At 43.0% G+C, this 17475-nt stretch overlaps 1 protein-coding gene and 1 long non-coding RNA gene across 2 annotated transcripts in view; one reads left to right on the top strand and one right to left on the bottom strand.

The window, feature by feature from the left end:
- The window catches only part of LOC124192843, a 57339-nt gene that overhangs the window by 34277 nt on the left and 5587 nt on the right, over positions 1 to 17475 (top strand). Inside the window, exon 3 of the long non-coding RNA XR_006873864.1 lies at positions 8974 to 9166. This is a non-coding gene — a long non-coding RNA (uncharacterized LOC124192843). The remainder of the gene's footprint in view (positions 1 to 8973; positions 9167 to 17475) is intronic.
- LOC124192841 (protein drumstick-like) lies at positions 5515 to 16066 on the bottom strand. The gene is made up of 4 exons (XM_046586337.1): positions 15547 to 16066; positions 8346 to 8541; positions 8151 to 8257; positions 5515 to 6935 (listed from the first exon to the last, which is right to left on the bottom strand). The coding sequence occupies exons 2-4, from the start codon at positions 8457 to 8459 to the stop codon at positions 6881 to 6883; spliced, it is 276 nt and encodes a 91-aa protein (XP_046442293.1). The 5' UTR covers positions 8460 to 8541; positions 15547 to 16066; the 3' UTR covers positions 5515 to 6880.

The following is a 17475-nucleotide window of genomic DNA, read 5'->3' on the forward strand; positions in this document are numbered from 1 at the left end:
GAAAAAAAAAAGAGAGCCAACATCTAGTATACTATCACTGACGTCCATTGATAAAGAAATCAAAGCGCTAGAGTAGTAGGTCTCTTTTTATCGCCGGCGCCAGATCATCGATACACACAAATCTCTATGAGAGTTGGATAGAGCCTTCTCCTTCTCTCCTTGTGCAATATCTATGCCACACACACACACACACACAGCAGAGCGTATGAGAAATGAAAGGAAGAACTTGTCTTCTTCCAAGAAAAGACGAAGAAGACTGATCGAAGACTGGATTAAAATGGATGCGGCCCTTTACCGGCCGATGCGCTTTTTTTTATTCTTTTTCTCCCTAGCTGTGTGTCCTTTGCTTCCTCCCTCGCAGCTGTCGGTTGATCGAAGTGCGCGGCTCGCGGTTGATGTTATCTTTGAAAAAAAAAAAGAAGAAGAATAAGAAGAGAGTCTTAACAGCGTAGCTCTTTCATGCACAGCCAACCATCGAGCCGTTCGTGGGATGTTGCTAGAAGAGCTCACCTACTGAGAGTTAAACATTTCGGCCTGGGCCGGAATTAACGGAGAAAAAAGGACTTTTTTTTTCCTCCCTCCAAAGTCAAAGAAATCTACACGAAGACATAGAGAGGCTGGAGTAAAAGACAGAGAGAACTTCGTATATGGTGGCTGGCCACCCATCACGAATCACAAAAGGAGTTTAGTTTTTTTGTGTGTGTTTGTGTTGGGCCTCGGTGCGGCGGCAACAGCAGCCCAACAGGCCCGAACGCACTCCCATTTTGCAATCGGCCCATAAATTTCCCACAAGTCGAAACTGAGCAACCAAAGAGAAAGAGAGAGAGAGGGGAGAACTGTTTCTCTCTTTTCCATTTCTACTGGCTATGGCGTTGGCTATATCGACGTCGCCGCCACCGCCGTTGCTTGCTGCTGCTGCTGCTGCAGCGCACTTTGACTCGGTCGGTCGGTCGGTCGCTTCCTCTTTCCTTTTTTCTTGTTGTTGAACATTCGTCCTCCAGCTTGAATAACTCTTGTCACGATGGCATCGGATAAAAGTGATTTGTTGCCCACTCGCCTAACCGCCTCCGCCTTTCCTTGTTGTCTCCGAAAGGAGAAGAAGAAGAAGAAGAAAAAGACAATTCCACCACCACCGCCATGAAAATATCACGCGCCCACATCGTCCCAACCCAAATAAGAAACGTCCCCCTCCACCGTCTGGACAAATTGAAACGTTCTCATTCATCTCCGTATGAGAACGTCTACACCCCCACCCATGGTCCCGTACCCATTTTCATCTTGGTAAATGTCGTCGTCGTCGTTCTTTGGAATGTGATTGAATCAGCCATTGTTTGTTTTAAGGTTTCGGGTGGTTAGACAAGGCTAAGGGGATGCGTAGTTGTTTATTTTTTCTCCTTCGATTTTTGATCTAAACTTTTGTTCTTTTCTGTGTATTGGGAAACGGAAAACTGTGTTGGCTGGAGAGGGGGAATTGTTTTAGACGTTCTAGCAGGTTGCCCATTTATCTCCTGTGTGAAACAGTTGGGTCTCTTCGTCGTCGTCTATAACCTTTTGGTGGGAAATGGTTGGGAAATATTACCTCTTGAGGGCTCTCTCTCTCTCTCTCACTCTCTGCTGAGACAATATTGGTTTTCGAGTGGCGCTGGACCAAGAAGAAATAACTAAACCAAACCAAAACATCAGGATGTGACTGCATGCGCATTGTAGACACCACAGCGACGGTGTATATATGCATCAGGAGACGGACGGAAAGAATTCCGGTGGTGCTATTTATTTATTTTATTTTTTAATGTGACAGGTGGAAAGGGAGAAAGAAAAAAAAAAGATGCGATGGTCATCTGAATGATGGACACCCCCATGTGTTGTGTGTGTGTAGTCCACCAGGCCTATATAATGTTTGGCTGTGTTATTGGTTTCGGGTCTTAACTATCTCTCTCGCGTTTTGCCACTTAAGACAATATTGCCGGTTCAACGGACGGACTATGGTCGTCTATTGGTTTTTTTGTTTTCTATTTTTTTTGTTGGCGAAAGCGAAACCCATCAGCCATTGCCCACTACTAACCGAAGGCAATAGGCAAAGCAAAGAAGCCCATTGATTTTTTGGTGTTTTCTAAAAAGCTAAAGAGATCAAATGACTCGGGTCGTCATACGGCTAATCCTCTGCGCTCTTTTTAATGGCTCCATTCCGCAGGATTATGGTTTCGCCAACATTCCAAGAGTCGGAGGAAAACAACAAAATAACATTTCCAGTTTCCCTCCAACTTGTGAGATGTTTTGGCCAGTCAAAAGCGCAAAACAAACGGAAAGGAAAAAAAAGGAAAAGGAGCCGAGTGAAATGGGTAATTCGAAATATTGCGAATGATTCTTCTGTATGGCAGGAGGAGGAACTCCTGGGGTAGTTGACTGTGAGAGAGAAATTTTTCAATTTTTATATTTTTGAAATAAGAAAAAGAAATGTAGGAGTGGCAACTGTTGCGCGGTGGATCATCTCTCAGCGGGACGCGGCGACATCCGTTAAACTTTGCCGGTGGGACGAGTTTCGGTTCTTTTTTTTTTTCTTTCCCCCCGTGTTCCTGCTCTTTTTTTCTTCTTTACCGGAGACAAGTTTGCCTCTTGTGTGTGTATTCCTACACATAATGCGGCAAATACAAGTTATGTAGAGTCGCCATCATTGGAGGGCTTTAGACGGGAGTGGAACACACACAGAAAACGCCGACGAAGCTGGAGGAGGGAAATGAGGAAGAAAAATATGACGTTTGGTTTTAGCTTTTTCTTTTTTATTATTTTTTAGTACGTCGAATATTTATATAGGAGACACAACAGCAGCCAACCGAAAAAGAGGAGAGAGAGAAAAACGAAGGTGGAAGGAAACTGTCAGAGTTTGTGGACCACGACTTGTCTTGTGAGTCGGCAAATAACCCCCGCCGACTTGTCGTTTTATTCTTCTCTCCTTTTCCTTTCTTCTGTACGTTTTTCGTTTCTTTTCTCGGGGGGGAAACAAAAAAAAAAGAATCAATCGATGACTTATGAGCTGTTTTCTGTCGGTGACAAATATATATATAGGGCCGTATGGGAGCGCTTTTTCTGTTGACGGGGCGCAACAGAAGACGGACACAAAAACTAGCTCCGCTCAAGGACGTCATCTTTTTAACATTTTCCATCCTTTCTATTATTTTTTTTGTCGTGTTGTTGTTTCGTTGTAACTCTCGCCGTTTTTGCTTCAGGACGGTCATGAACGATCTTTCTTTTTTTTTATTCCCTTGACAAGCTTTTGTTAGGCTACATCTTTCATCCTCCCGTTCTTGTTGTTTTTCTTCCACCTTTCTTTTATCCCCCCCGGTTTTTTTTTCACAAGTTCCTGACTTCTTTTTTCCCCGTCCGTCTTGTGTCTCCTCCTTCGCGTCGACCACAATAAGATAGTCACGCAGACAGAGAAGAGTTTGATGCATCATCTGAAGGGCGTTTTATTCGGTCCCGTTTGTTCACGTTCCATCCCATCCAACAACCACAAAAAAATGGGAAGATGCGATGCTTTTTTTTTTCACTGTCGAATCGTTTCTCGGCAAGCGGAGAAAATTTTCTGGCGTCTAACTTTTTACTTTTTTGGGTAAGATGATCGACTATATTTTGTCTGTGTGTTTGCGCAAACGATGGCAGCCGCAGCTCAGGGGGGTTCACACTTTCTAACTCTGGAGAAAAGAGCAGTCTAGCTAGCCTAGTAGTAGTAGTAGGCCCCTGGAAGCTACACGCAACAGGTATGACTGGTGGGGGTGGAATGCGTTGCCAGAAATTCTTGAGGATGTTTCATCGGTTCCGCGTTGAATGATCCAGCAGTGCGCGGATATTTATGAGCCGCAAAACCGAACGTGAGAAAAAAGCTGGATGCGAGCAGTTCGGGAAGGTATTAATAAAAAAAAATGGGAAGAAGAAGAAGAAGAAGAAGAAGGGACACACATTTTGAAGAAAGAGAAGAATGAGAGATAGATATTAAAGAGAAAAGAAGATGGAAGAATCCGCGCCGAATGACTTTGGACATTAACGTCACGGCAGCTAATTCAATATGCGCCACAGCTTCACCCGCTCTGGTCCCGGCCGCCCCCTTCTCTTTATTTCCCCCGCTGGCTTTTTGGGCATATGCCACAAGACAAGGCAAGAAAGAAGAAGAAGAAGAAGACATGGGCATGAATAATTTCCCTTCTCTCTCTCTATAGCTCTCTCTGGTTCGGTCTGGTCGCGCCGTTGTTTGAACTGGGCGCATCCATAATCGGCGGCTGGCTGATGATGAAGAATGACTTTGGTTTGAAGCCCTTCACAGTTCACACACGCAACAAACGTTGTTTCCCTCTATATACACACACATGTGTGTGTCTCTCATCCGCTCTCTCTCTCCCTCCCTCGATGCTGTTGGCCCGTCCGTGGAGATTTTTCTTTCTTTTTTTCGGGGCATTTCGGTCAAACGGCCATCACCTCCGCGCCAGTTTTGCATAATGGCCGCGCATTCGTCTCTTCTACACGCTTCGTTTTGTGTTTGTTGGAGGCAGCCAAAGATACCAAAGACGATGCGTTCCTAAAAATAAGAGAGAAAGAGACGGGTGTTGTGTCTATCTGAACCCTCTCTATTTCCCTTCTAGCGTCCTTTATTCGAAATCCCTTATTTTCCCGAATGTATCTACGGTATCTACGGTATCTACTTGAGGAATGATGATGGCGAGTTCATATTGGATGATGAGGTGCTTTTCCTTTTCTTCCCACGACCAAAAAGGATTGTAGGAGACCAGCAGAGACGCTGAATATCAAAATATTGATGTTTTTTTTTTTTTTTTTTTTTTTTTTTTAAATATTTCGGGCCGAATATGCTTCGGGACCAACGACTTCGAAATTCATGGTGAAAAAAAAGCCTTTTTGTTTGGCTATAACTTTTTTTTTCTCTTTGTGCGAGATTGCGTGTTTTCCCCCTTGGAATAAAAGGCCACTTTCACGCAGGTTTGCAGACAGTGTCTGTTTGTTAGGCAGTGATATGGTCGTAGCTTCAGAGGATGTTTATTGAACTGCAAAACAGCGTGAAAGAACAGTTTCCTTGCCACTTTTGATTTCCCAGATATGAAATAGTCAGGAGAGAGAGTGTTTGTGCTTCGGTGTGGAATTTACAATTTTTTACAGATTTTACGGTCGTGATTCCTTCTCTCACGTTCTACGTTGGTTTTATTACACCTGCTTCGTATTTTGTATTCGCTCAACAATTTTTTTGGCTATTTGAATGTGTTTGCTGTTTGATTTGTTTGTTTATGAATGAAAAGAATCGAAACTATTTTTGATTGTTTTTTAACCGTCTTAATTCACCCAAATATCACACAAACACACACACAAACACTCATACAACTCACAGAAATAGAAATGGAAAAGCTATTATTTTCGGTTGATCAAATGATGAAACGATTGATATTGCGTGTAAGAGTCACAAAACATCCGAACGTTAAAGAGGCACAAGTGGGGAGAAAAAAGAAGTCAGCTTTTATTTATTTATTATTTATTTTCCAATACGGAAGGGAGTGAGGGGGAGAGATAGAGAGAGAACATGAATAATGACGTGTGATCTATCATAAAGAATTGGAGAAAAGGGGAGAAAAAAATAAACAATTCGAGTGCTACCTGTGGTCGTTTTCAGACCGGGGCTAAGAAAAAAAAAATGAAAAGTGAGATTTTGGTGTTGTCGGGGAAAGAAAAAAGTAACGATACATCTTTATACTAGGATGAGATGATGAAGAAGGAAAGGGAAACAGGGATAGAGAGGTACTTCAAAGGTAGGAAAAGAAAAACACCGAACGATATAAAAAAAGATTTTCTAGTCTTTTTTGTCAAGGAAAGTTATAGAGAATATGATGGATAGAATTAGATAGAACAAATGTGACTCTGTGGTTTCAAAACTGGGAAAATAAGTTGTATACTTTTTTTTGACGAATTTCCAACTGGTGCGTTTTGGATTTGAATGGGATACAGTAGCGAATTCCACGGGAAGATAAAATTTCTCTTTTTTTTGTTCTCATTGGAATGCCTCATTTTTGATCTCTTCTTTTGTTTCGTTTAATTCTTTGTTTCTTGTATGGAAAAAAAGGGAGGAATTGTCATTGCCAAATTACAGAAATCATAAAAAAGTGGGGATAAATGGTTTTTCTTTCTATAGAAAAGGTGCCGTCCGCCCGTTTTTCTCTCTCTCACAACACACCGGGTGCAACTCACGACATGGGGGGTGGGGTGAGAAGAAAATTGAATTTTTTTCCAAAAAATCAAACAAAATTAGAATTTAAGAGAAGAAATTTCATACCAAGTCAATGCGATTGCAGGGTTGGGGGGTTTATAAGAAAATTGGATTGACAGAGGCACATCTTCTCTCTCATATGGAGAAGTTATAAATGTACAGAAGTCTGGACGGATTCCGTCGCAATTGTTTGTTTTTTTAAAGGCAGATACACGCACACGACATTCACGCACAGCAGCAAAACAAAACACGCAAAAATGATCGAGGAAGAATTTTTAAGAAGTGGAAAAAATGAGAAATCTTTTTCGTTTTCAATCAGTTGTCGCGATGGAAAAAAAATCAATTGGGACAAAAAACACATAAAACAACTGAAATTCAGAGGAAAAAAGACGAATAGGGTGTGGTTAGTTTTGGGTTTTCGAGTAGTAAAATATTCTTTTTTTTTATCTTTTTTTTTTGTTTTTTCTTACTTTTGCTGTTGTCTAATAATTATAATAATAAAAGATTTGAATGAGAAAAATCATTGATAAAAAAAAAATCAAAGAAAACAGGAGGAGGGCGGCGAGAGTGCGAATCTTTAATTTTTCCCGAATAAGCGTGGCGTGAGAGCGGAGCGCGCGCTCTTCAAATGGCCGGTATGTAGATGCCCGTCGAGCGATAAGCGGGACCGTGGATAGTTCTGCAATGAAACAATGTAAGCGCGTTTTGGTTGTTTGGCTGTTTTTTTTTTTTTGTTTTTTTGTTGTTTGGTCGATAGAAAATCGTGTGGTGCGCATCATCAGAGACTCAGGAGGGACATTATACAAACGTTTCCACCAGCAAACACACAAAAATGATGTGAGCCTTCACATATATACACAACACTGGGGGCGCTCTTTTTTTTTTCGTTTTTAAAAGCGGAATTGGCTGTTAGTATGAAAATTGGAATGGCGAGATGTTTTTTGCGGTTATTGTCATCGCATCGAGTTGGATCGAGACTCTTCACACACAGCAGCCGGAAGGGAGAACACAATTAATGAAAAAAGCACATAGTACTACGCAATAAAATGTAAAAAGCAGCAGCAGCAGCTGGATGGGACATGCCGAAAGCAAAATCATTTGGTTGTCAAAAAAGAATCGGTCACAGGCAGAGCAGCAGCAGCAAAAAAACAGTCCAGCAGAGACAGAAGGAAAAAAGGTTCGAGAGAGAAAGAAAAAGAGTTGAGACAGAGAGAGAAAGAAAGAGACAGAGACGTACGACGTAGCGACGCTGGAGAGGCGCATTGCCAGTGTGTATATTGCGGGCCGCGGAAACGGGGGTCATATTTATGTGGTGTGTTGGTGGAGTAGTCTACCGATGCCTGCGAAACCAAGGAACACATGCAAAATGAGTTAGTTTTTAAACGTAAGAATTTGGTGATTTTGGTTTTAATTTTTTTTTAAAGACAAGACGTTGAAATTTTGGTTTTTCGATGGACGTCGTGTGTCAACGAAGACTCTTTGAGCCGAGATCGCTCCAAGAATTTTCATTATTAATTTTCCAATTTCGAATTTTTAAGAATTTATTGATTTGGTTTTTTTTTTATTGCGATAGAGAAAGTGGGCAGACAGCCGTGAAGATTTTTGGTTTTGTTTTTTGTTTTTTAAAAATGAAAAATGAAACGTCAAAATAAGCAGGTGACTCTATGGTAAATTCACAACAGAAAACAAACGGGAAAAATCTTTGGGTTAGTTTTTTTTTGTGGATCAAAGGTGGTAAATACAGGCTCCACGCTTTGATCATTGATTGGTTTTTTGTGTATCAAATGAAGTTAGACAGAAAGAGAGAGAGAGAGAAAGAAAATATCGACAGCAGTGAACAAGTTTCTGATGATGTGGACTTGTGTAGGATTATAGTGCGTATGTTTATAGTTACCTGTGCTGTTTCAAGTTGTCCTGTCGCTTGAAGGTTTTGCCGCAGACCTCGCAAGTGTAGGTGACGTCGTCACGATGGCTGCGCTCGTGAATCATGAGATTGTAGGCCTAAAAGGATAGAAATGATAACACACGTTGATTACACCTCGCAAGATGGTTTTTTTTTAAAGAGGGCCTTGGCTTTGAAAAGACTTACCTTGGTGAAACGGCGCTGGCAATACTTGCAGACAAAGTCGGCACGGGGAGTCGCTACCCGGCGCCTGTAGGCTGCGCTCCTGTCCTCAGTATCGTAGGGCATAACGGCGAACATTTTGGCAAAATGGGGGTTTCTCGTTGCGCTTTTCGTTCGAAAAATGACAATCAAATTCTTGAGAGAATCAACTGGTTTTCTTCTGCAAATAAAGAAATTTTGAAAAAAAAAAAAAATTAGAAAAACTTTTGTTGTTGGTATAAAGAGGGGAAAAATAAGGACCAGGAAGATGTCTTTGCTAGTCCTACTAGGAAGAAAAAAAAACCTTCAGACATTCAGACAAGAAGTCATAAACCTTTTTTTTTTCTTTTTTTTTTTCCTTTTTCGAATTTGGTATCGTTGCGCGCTTGAATGTCTTTTGATGGTTTTTGGGGTTTGCCAGTAATTTTTCTCCCTTGCCCGTTTTCTACCTGCTCAACTCGATGACGTCAGGTGCCAAGTGACTATTCTTCTTCTTCCTTCCCTTTACTGTTGTGTCGTACTGTATACCTAGACAATATCTACAATGCCCTAAGCCCTTATACGTAGATTTAACTTTTCTATTCTTTCCTTTTCTGCTTAAATGTTGAAACAGGAGAAGGACGAGAGGACCGGTGGTTTGCCAAATGCAACAAGAGAGGCGGAAGTCAAACATTGACCCATCAGACACAAACCACTCAACCCCCCCTCCGTATCCTCCTTTCCAATCAATGGGAGGAAGAAGAGTGTGTAATTCTTGGCTCGCGTCTCGGCCACTCCAAACTCCACCCGGAACGCAAAGTATATAAGTGAGTATAAGAGACAGAGGATATCCTCCGATTGCTGTTATAGAAACTCGAGGTGCCGGAGCGGAAACTGACACCCGGGGAGACACACCTTTGCCACCTTTGGTCAACTGTTTTTTTATTTTATTTTATTTTTTCTGCTTTGTTTTTTGGGGGGTTCTTAAGAAACCCAAAACTTTTGAAGAGGCGATCGTTTTTTTTTTTAAGAAAAGAAAACACCCAAATTGAGAATGGCGGAGCCTTTTGACTCTCTGTGTGATGAATTTCCTGCCCAACGGCGACTCATTTCCCACCCATCGATCATCGGATGTCTTTTCTGACTAAAAAACATTGACTCGGTGTAGACATGCGCAATCAGTTTGTGTGTTCTGCTTATTTTCTCTTTTAATGATACGGCCAGGTAAACACCCCGTCATTGATTGCTGACAATTCATGTCCAGCCTCTCTCTCTCTCTCTTTTTGCCCACCATCAGATGGGCTGGCACAAGTCCCCCGGCTGATGGATTACACCTGCAGGAAGAGGGGGGAGAAGAATTGTGTGTTATTCATTTTTTACTAACGTGTTACACAGCGATCAACTTTGTCTGGAATATCTTGGAATATTTTATATACGCAAGGTTCGGGGGTGGGGGAGTTATTCTTTCGTTTCTCGATTCATTTCATGAAAAATGTGCTCTGGTTTTATACGTTGGGGTGGTGAGGTTGTGAAGGCAGAGGGGAGAGCGTTGATAGCCGATGAATTCGTTTCGATTCCGTCAGGTGAACGCTAAAGAGCGCGCTGGAAATATAATCAGCGAGTTGCCATAAAAATGTCAGAATCGAGGAGCTGGGGAATTTCAGATTGGGTAGTGGGTGGTGGTGTAGGGTCATCTAACCGCCACCACCACTTCTTCTTCTTCTTCTTCGCCTATATATCTTGGCCTGGGAGCCCTCGAAACTCTGGAATGCTTTACCCTTAGCCCTCCCCCTCTTACCATTCACTTTCCATCAATCGTCCGGAGCAGCCTTTTTTTTTCTTTATTTTATTTTTATTTTTTTACTTCTTCCTTCCAGCCTCACATACGCTGTCTCTACTATGTGTTTGAGAGTATAAACGCGCGTGGGAAAATTGGGTAGAAGTTAAGAAAAAAAAAGAGCCGGTCCCAAACGAGAGGATGAGATTCAATTAACTGGCGGTCCATCTTCTTCTTCATTTGGGGTTTTGCTTTCCAAGCCTCCTTTTTCTCCAATATATCCCGCCCACCTCGGACGGTGTTTGTCGCATTCACTTCTTCACTTTTTTTCTCTCTCTCTCTCTCTCTCTCAAAAAGACGTAACATTAATCAAATTCAATTGAGAGAAGGAACATGAGCCTTTTTATTCTTTAGGGGGGAGAATCTTCTTCCCGGAGAAAATAAATTGCGGCCCGTCTTGTTTCTCTCTCTGTTTGTCTGTCTGTTATGTCTGGACGGTGAAATTGAGACGTCGGAAAGTTAGGAAAAAAAAAAAAAAGGAAACTTCTCTTCTTTTTTGGCTGAGAATGTTTTGTATTTTTAAGTGCGTTTCGCTTTAAACAAGGACGAAACGAAACCTTCAAAAGCCGCGAGGCTAAAGAAGCAACTTTGAAGCGCAAATATTGGCAGGCACCGTATCCTCCTCCTCCTTTTCTCCGTTGTGTTCCTCTTTGTGTGTGTGTGTTTTCCTTTGCCACACGGATGTCAAAGGATCCAAACAGAGAGAGAGGGTGGTGCGCGGATAACCCTAATCAAAGGTGTGTGCCTATCTCTCTCCCTCTCTCTCCATTGTGGTAGGAATAAAAGGTGTCCTATATATTGCCCCTCCTTGGTCTCTCTACCAAAAAACAAGGAGTGTGTGTGCAGACACAACCGACTGCAATATATAAATAGGAGCTGGCGAGAGAGAATGGCGACGCTATCTTTTTAGGCAAGTTTGTCATGGGCCGCCATAGCCTCGAAATAAAATCCTTGACTCGGATCGCTTGTGTGGCAAACCACACCAAAAAAGGGAAGCGAAAAAAAAAAAAGAAAAAAGGAGCTGCGGTTGATTTTCTTTTTCGCTAAAGGGTCGAGCGCAGGTTGCGGGCAATCGCGCGTCCAATAAAAAAAAACGGCCGAAACAACAAGACATTTGTGAGGAGCCGAAGAAAAGGGCTTAAGCAAATGCTGCTGGAGAGATACGTATGTTTTCCCATCCTGCGGAAAAACATATCGTCTCTGGCTGCAATTTTTGTGTGTGACGGAGAGAGGACTCAACCCGTTATAATGCGGACCCAACCCTCGAAGGAAATAGCACACAGTCAATTTTCCACCTGCTTTAACAATTCTTTTCCGTATTGCTTTGGCTGTCGCTTCTGTTATAGCGTTGCCGTGATGATGGCGGCTGCCATTGCCATCTGCGTAACGGTCCATTCCACCCCACATCGCCAACTCTTCTTATTCATTTTATTTAAATTCCATCTTTTTTCTTTTTATTATTGGAAATTTTTTTGGTTGGACAATACTATACTCTGGAGCCCCCAACGAAGTCGTTTTTCTTATATTGTTCCAGTATACGACCGGTCGTCTGCCAACTCGCGATATATGGCGAGGCACGAGGCCGAAGAGTTTCTTGAACCGAAGAAAAGTAAGCGGGGGAGAAAAGACACTCGCAGCTCTTTTTGACAGACAATTCTTTCGGACAGCCAAACATTTTTGTTTGAATTCCAATCTTTCTTATTTTTACGATTTCAACCAATGCGAAGAAAAGATTCGTTTAGTGGCGGGTTTTTTCCCCTATGTTTGAAAAATTTGCTCAACTCGTGTCCAGTCCACACCCCATAGCCCATACGCAACCAAAAATTTTGGAAAAGTCAATGAACTCTGCCCAGTCGTAACAAGTTTCACCCTCGTAGACGACGACAACACAAAAAAAGCGACCCTGAAAAATGAAACGATTTTTTGCGGCCATTTCCGCGAAATACCACAGCAGCAGCAGCAACTTTTCATTTCTTTTTCCACCTTTGAAAGTCACTGGACATAACACGAGACAACGGCCGGTCGTATATACACACGCATACAAACTAGTTTGTTTTTATGGAAGGACTGGAGAAAAAAAAAATTATTTTCGAGTTTTTGAGTTTTTTTTTTTTTAATGGTTTTAAAAAGGGAAACTGATGTCGGAGCCGACACACGCGCGCGCCCACGATCTTGATAGACCCGCTCGAACGATACCCGTCGTCTGTCGTCGGGTGTCATAAAGAGGAACGACTGCGAGTTTTTTGGCAAAACAGTTGCTGCGGGTCGAGCGACGGCCCGTTTGGATTTTTCGGTCGGGGCGTCGTCGCCGTGTGTCGGACACAAGGGCGATTTTTCTGGCTGGGTTTTGTGTGTATTTTTTATTTTTATTATTGGACGAACAGGCGGATTGTCAGATGGCCAGCGGAACCAATTCAAGTCGCTTGCAGCCAAAAGCGACAGCCGTGACCGGCTTAAAGACCCTGTAGACTTTTTTGTTATTGTCGTCCCAGTAGAATGTGTTTCTTCCCAATAAACCAACAAAAATAAATAAATAAATGCATAAACACGAATCGATATTCCACGCCGAAAAAAGTTGGTCTCGGCTTATTTCAAACTATTTCGGCGTCCCTCTAATAACCAACATGTTTGCTCGCATTCGCAAATCGAGAGCCGATCTGGCGATCTGTTTCTCTGTTGTAAAAACCAGCGGCTTCATCTCTCGACGCTATGTGGGATGCAGCTCCGTGGGTGTGCCGATTCCTAGGAGGAGCAGGAGGGTCGGAGGCTTGGGAAAGGAGATGGAACTGTGAGAAGAAGCCAACACAAGAGTTCCTTTCCGTCCAGAGGAAATAGTGGGAGGTATGGTTGTGTGGGAAGCGTGAGAAAGAAGGAATAGAGTCATAATATAATGCATTCACTCCTCCGCCGCGCTGGCCGGAGGAGAAAGCCCCCTAGACTCTTGTGGAATGCATCCGAACTTGCATTTCGGATGGCGGGCAAGATCTGTATAGTGTGTACTGTATGCTCATACCCATCCGTTGTGTTTAGATCGATAGGGAGACCCACATTTTCAACTTTTGTTGTTGTTAGTAATTACAGCTTTGCTGGTCGACCCTTTGGTTCCCCTCCATCCATACAAATCTCTCTTTTATTTCTTTAAATATCTCCCTCTCTATAGAGATAGACAAGAGTCCGCATAGGCAAACACTCTATGGGTATGGGGAGCATTGTCTTTTGGTAAGATTTGGGTGTTTTGAACGTAGTCGAAGAGGTCAAAACGCGGCCTAAACGCTCGAGAATAAGACGAGAAATGGAGAGAGAAAACTCCTACATGCAGCACACATTTACCGCCCACTCTCTTTCTGCTTCATCAGGCCACTAGCGCGGACGAGTCGAACATCTATTTTGTCTTTCTCGTCGAAAATAAAGGTAAAAATTGAAAAGAAAGGGGTCGGCTGAAATACCTATATATCCGAGTCGAGAAGAAATAAAAATTTCCCAAAAAAGATATGAGTTCTCTATTGAAAACAAAGTGTGTAGGGGGTGGCATCGATCTGCATAGAAAAAACATGATTTCGCTTTCATCCCTCTCAACTCCCTCGTTTAACTTGTTCCCAGACGCTAACGGGAGAGAAAATCTTTGTTGTGTAAACTGTAAAGTCTTTAGCGGCGATATTATTAGAATTGCCCAATCGCCGGGAATGATGGGGCCTCGGCACAAAACCGTCCAGACAACTTTATGTTGTGTGTCGCCCAGTCTCTCTCTCTCGTCCGTATTTTGTATTTCAAAGAGTGGAACAAAAAACCTGAGCGCCCAAACACACAAAAGCAATTGTAGGCGGAACGCGATCGATTTAGTGGTAAGAAAACTGAAAAAGGCCTTTTTGAGAAACTGAAAAGAGCAGTTTTGAACTGACAAAAGGATTTTCCTATTGTTATTTTCCGATAAAACTAACAGACGCCGCGTGTGGCGGTAGTGAATCCTCTTCTTCTTCTTCTTGTGTGCCTTGCTGTTCTGTTTTGTTCTCTTGGGACTTTTTTTGGTTTACCGCCGGACCGCGCGCGCGCTTTAAAAGTCGGTACGATGTTTTGTTGTTGTTTTGTTTGGGGCTCCGACAATTTCATTCAAAAACAACAGGGAAATGATTATGGCCGCGTTCTTTCTTGCCTTGTTTGCCTTACAAACGGCCGTATTCGGGTAAAACACGCAAAGGCCGCCACCCCCCTCGTGCCCTCTAATTTTCTCTGCCGCGCAGTCCTCCCTCGGATGCTGCGATCCGTTCCCATCAGTCCCCACATCATCTCAAAATTATATTTTAATTTCCCCGCGAAATGATTGACCGTTCGCTCAGAAATCGATTGGCGATTCTAGCGCGTTTTCTCATCACCTAACTTTTGGGTTACTTTCGACATTCACCAAATGTTGAATTAAATGAAAAAAATTATTTTCCTGTGCATCTATCGAGATTCAGCGTGAAAAATGCTGGCTAGGAAAATTCTACATGCAACATTTTTGGGGTGATGGCGGTTGCCGCTGGTGGCATTGCCGTGCGATCGGCTGGGTGCCGTCGAAAAGTCTAATATCCTCCGACGGCTACCGTGCTGCGAGCGAGCCATGAGAGTTGAGAGCTACCGCGTGCCACCACTCCTGGCCCCTTTGGCCATTGTAGGGCTGCCGAGCTGCTACCTGTCTTACCCATCACTTCTCTTTTACACGCGCGCTCAGCCCTCTTATAAGCACACTTTTAGGTCCTCTGATATGCTTCTCTTCTTCCCCCTCTCTTTTTCTCTTTTCCTTTGGTCAAATTATATACGGCCAATTGGGGACCGTAGTTTTCCAGGATAAACCCATACAATTAATTTGAGAAGCGTGCCACTTAATACGCGTGTGGTTTTCTTATCCCTTATTTCTCTCTACTAAATCATCATAGGAAGTCTCAATTTTGGGGTTGATTCTCGATAACTTGCATTTGAGCCGATTGATTATCGGAATTTCCGTAACGTCCTATTAGAACTGTTTTAGGCCTCTTGTGTAACTCTGTATCACGCTCAATTTTTGAAATTAAATTTTCTAAATCAATCACAAGCTTCGATTAACTGAGTGATCAAAGCGCATAATCTTGTAGTTTTCACCGATATTGGATTATATTTTCAAACACTATAAGAGCGGATGACTGGCCAAGGAAATCTCAAGTAAAATTCCACAATTTTCGTTTCGAATGCGAAACGTAATCAAATCAAAAGAGACGCAATAACCAGTACTGCAATAAATCAATTGTCTAAGATGAACTACAGTTTTACTATATACCCAAGCGCCAGTATGCGATCCTACTCTAAGTACACAATAGTGTTGTTTAATTGGGTAAAACTCGAGTGAAAAAGACTTACGTGTGTTTGGGGCTGGCGGTGGCGATCTGGTGGCTGGCTGCTGATGTAGCTGTAGCTGCTGCTGTAGTTGCTGCTGACCGAGTAGACAGTTAGTCAACGAATGAATGCGTTGACCATAAGCGACAAAAGGGAGACACACGGTTCGGGGGCTCTAGCGTTTTTTCTCCACAGCCACGTCGAGAAGCTTTAGCCAAGGTGTACTTCCACAGCCGAAAACCCCACCGCTGCTCTTCTCTGAGATATAAAAGTGGGCAGGGAGGTATGCAAGGAGGAGGAGGCTTCTCTTTTTATTTGGTACCTCCCTCTTTTTTCTCTCTCTCTCTCTCACACACGGTACACAGGGCTCTCTCTCTCTCTCTCTGTAAAAGGTGACAAGTAGCTTCTAAGGGGCTTCTACACGAGACTTTTGAATGTGGCCTGGGCGCTGGCTGCAAGCGGTTGCGCACTACGCGTCTGCGATGAACACGGTCGAGTCGTCGAGTGCTGAGATTCTGCCTGGAATTTCTCGTTCCGGCACTCTGGATAAATACAAGTCTCTCGCCTTTTTCTTCTTTTGGTTTCCACCAGCGATATTTCCCATAGAACACAAGGCCCACCCCCTTGCCACCTCATCTCCATCCTATGGCCCAACAGCGGCCACACTTCCACCTCCACCACCGCCTCCACCTTTCTCTGGCTCTTAACTCACCTCCTCCACCTTTTGTTTTCTTCTTCGCCATCCCATCCCCTTCTCTTCCATCGATTCACACACTGCCCGTGTGTTGTTTTGTTCTTTTTGTTTTTCAAGTTTCTCACAGCCGCCGTCGACGCGTGTTGGCTGTTTGGTCCAGCGACCGAAGCAGCCTTGCATGCCAAATTTCCCGATTGACTTCCGTGATCTTGGAGGCGAACGAAGACAACGATTCACGCTCTTCGCTCTGTCTCTCTCACACTCTTTTCTTTTTCTCTTTTTCTCTCTTTTTTGTGTGTCTGATTCTCTCGTCACTCGTTTATCGCACGTCGTGATTCCGGATTTACGACTCGGGACTTTATGGCTCAGTTGAGCGTAATATGCTATTATACGCCTTAGACTCTCTTGCCTTTTCAAGCCTGCACACCAGAGTGCCAAATGAAATATCAAACGCCGCCTTGGTTGATTACAAGATTTTTTCTTTTTCTTCTTTTTTCTCTTTTTACTTCTCGATTTTTTAATATTATTTTTATCACAAATCGAGTCGTTATCTCGTCGTGTCTTTGGACAATGACAGCATCCAAAAAGAAGAAAAGAATTGAAACGTGATAAAAAAAGTCCAAAACAAAAAGAACAAGAAAAATGAAAAAAAAAAAAAGGAATATTCGGTTATTGAATTAGCTGTATAGACGTGTAGTAATATTATATAGTGTCTGTGTGTGTGTGTATGTACTGTATGTATATATATAAATACAAGTACGTGACGGTGACGTTGACTCTCACACTTCGTGCGCTATCGTGACGGGAGGCGATAACGCGCGTGGATAATCAAAGCCGATGATTGTGTTCATCGCCGGTGCGCGAAGCGCGGGGCCTGCGACGTGAAAATTGCCCTCATACCGACCGCGTCTCCGCGATTGATTCCCGACGAAAAGTGTGTTGCCTTGACGATCAACACGGACCGAACCGACTCACGACGTTCACATGAATTTCAAGGGCTTTTTTTCTTTCTTTTTTTTGTGATAGGATTTTATTTTATTTTTTAAAAGTCCCTCGTCAAATAGACGTACGTGTAATATTTTTTGATTCTTTTCAACAGATCGTATACACACCGGTGTCGTGAAAATGAAGAGACGAATAATGTGCCGCAGTCAGTGGAACCGACAGCCAGACAAAGCTGATTTGTTTCACGACACGTTCGTCGATTCGTGGGATGCAACTTTTTTTTTCATTTTTTTCTCGCTCTCGCATTCGCCGCG

The sequence above is a fragment of the Daphnia pulex genome, chromosome 4 (assembly GCF_021134715.1).
Source record: "Daphnia pulex isolate KAP4 chromosome 4, ASM2113471v1".
NCBI classification, from domain to species: Eukaryota; Metazoa; Arthropoda; class Branchiopoda; order Diplostraca; family Daphniidae; genus Daphnia; species Daphnia pulex.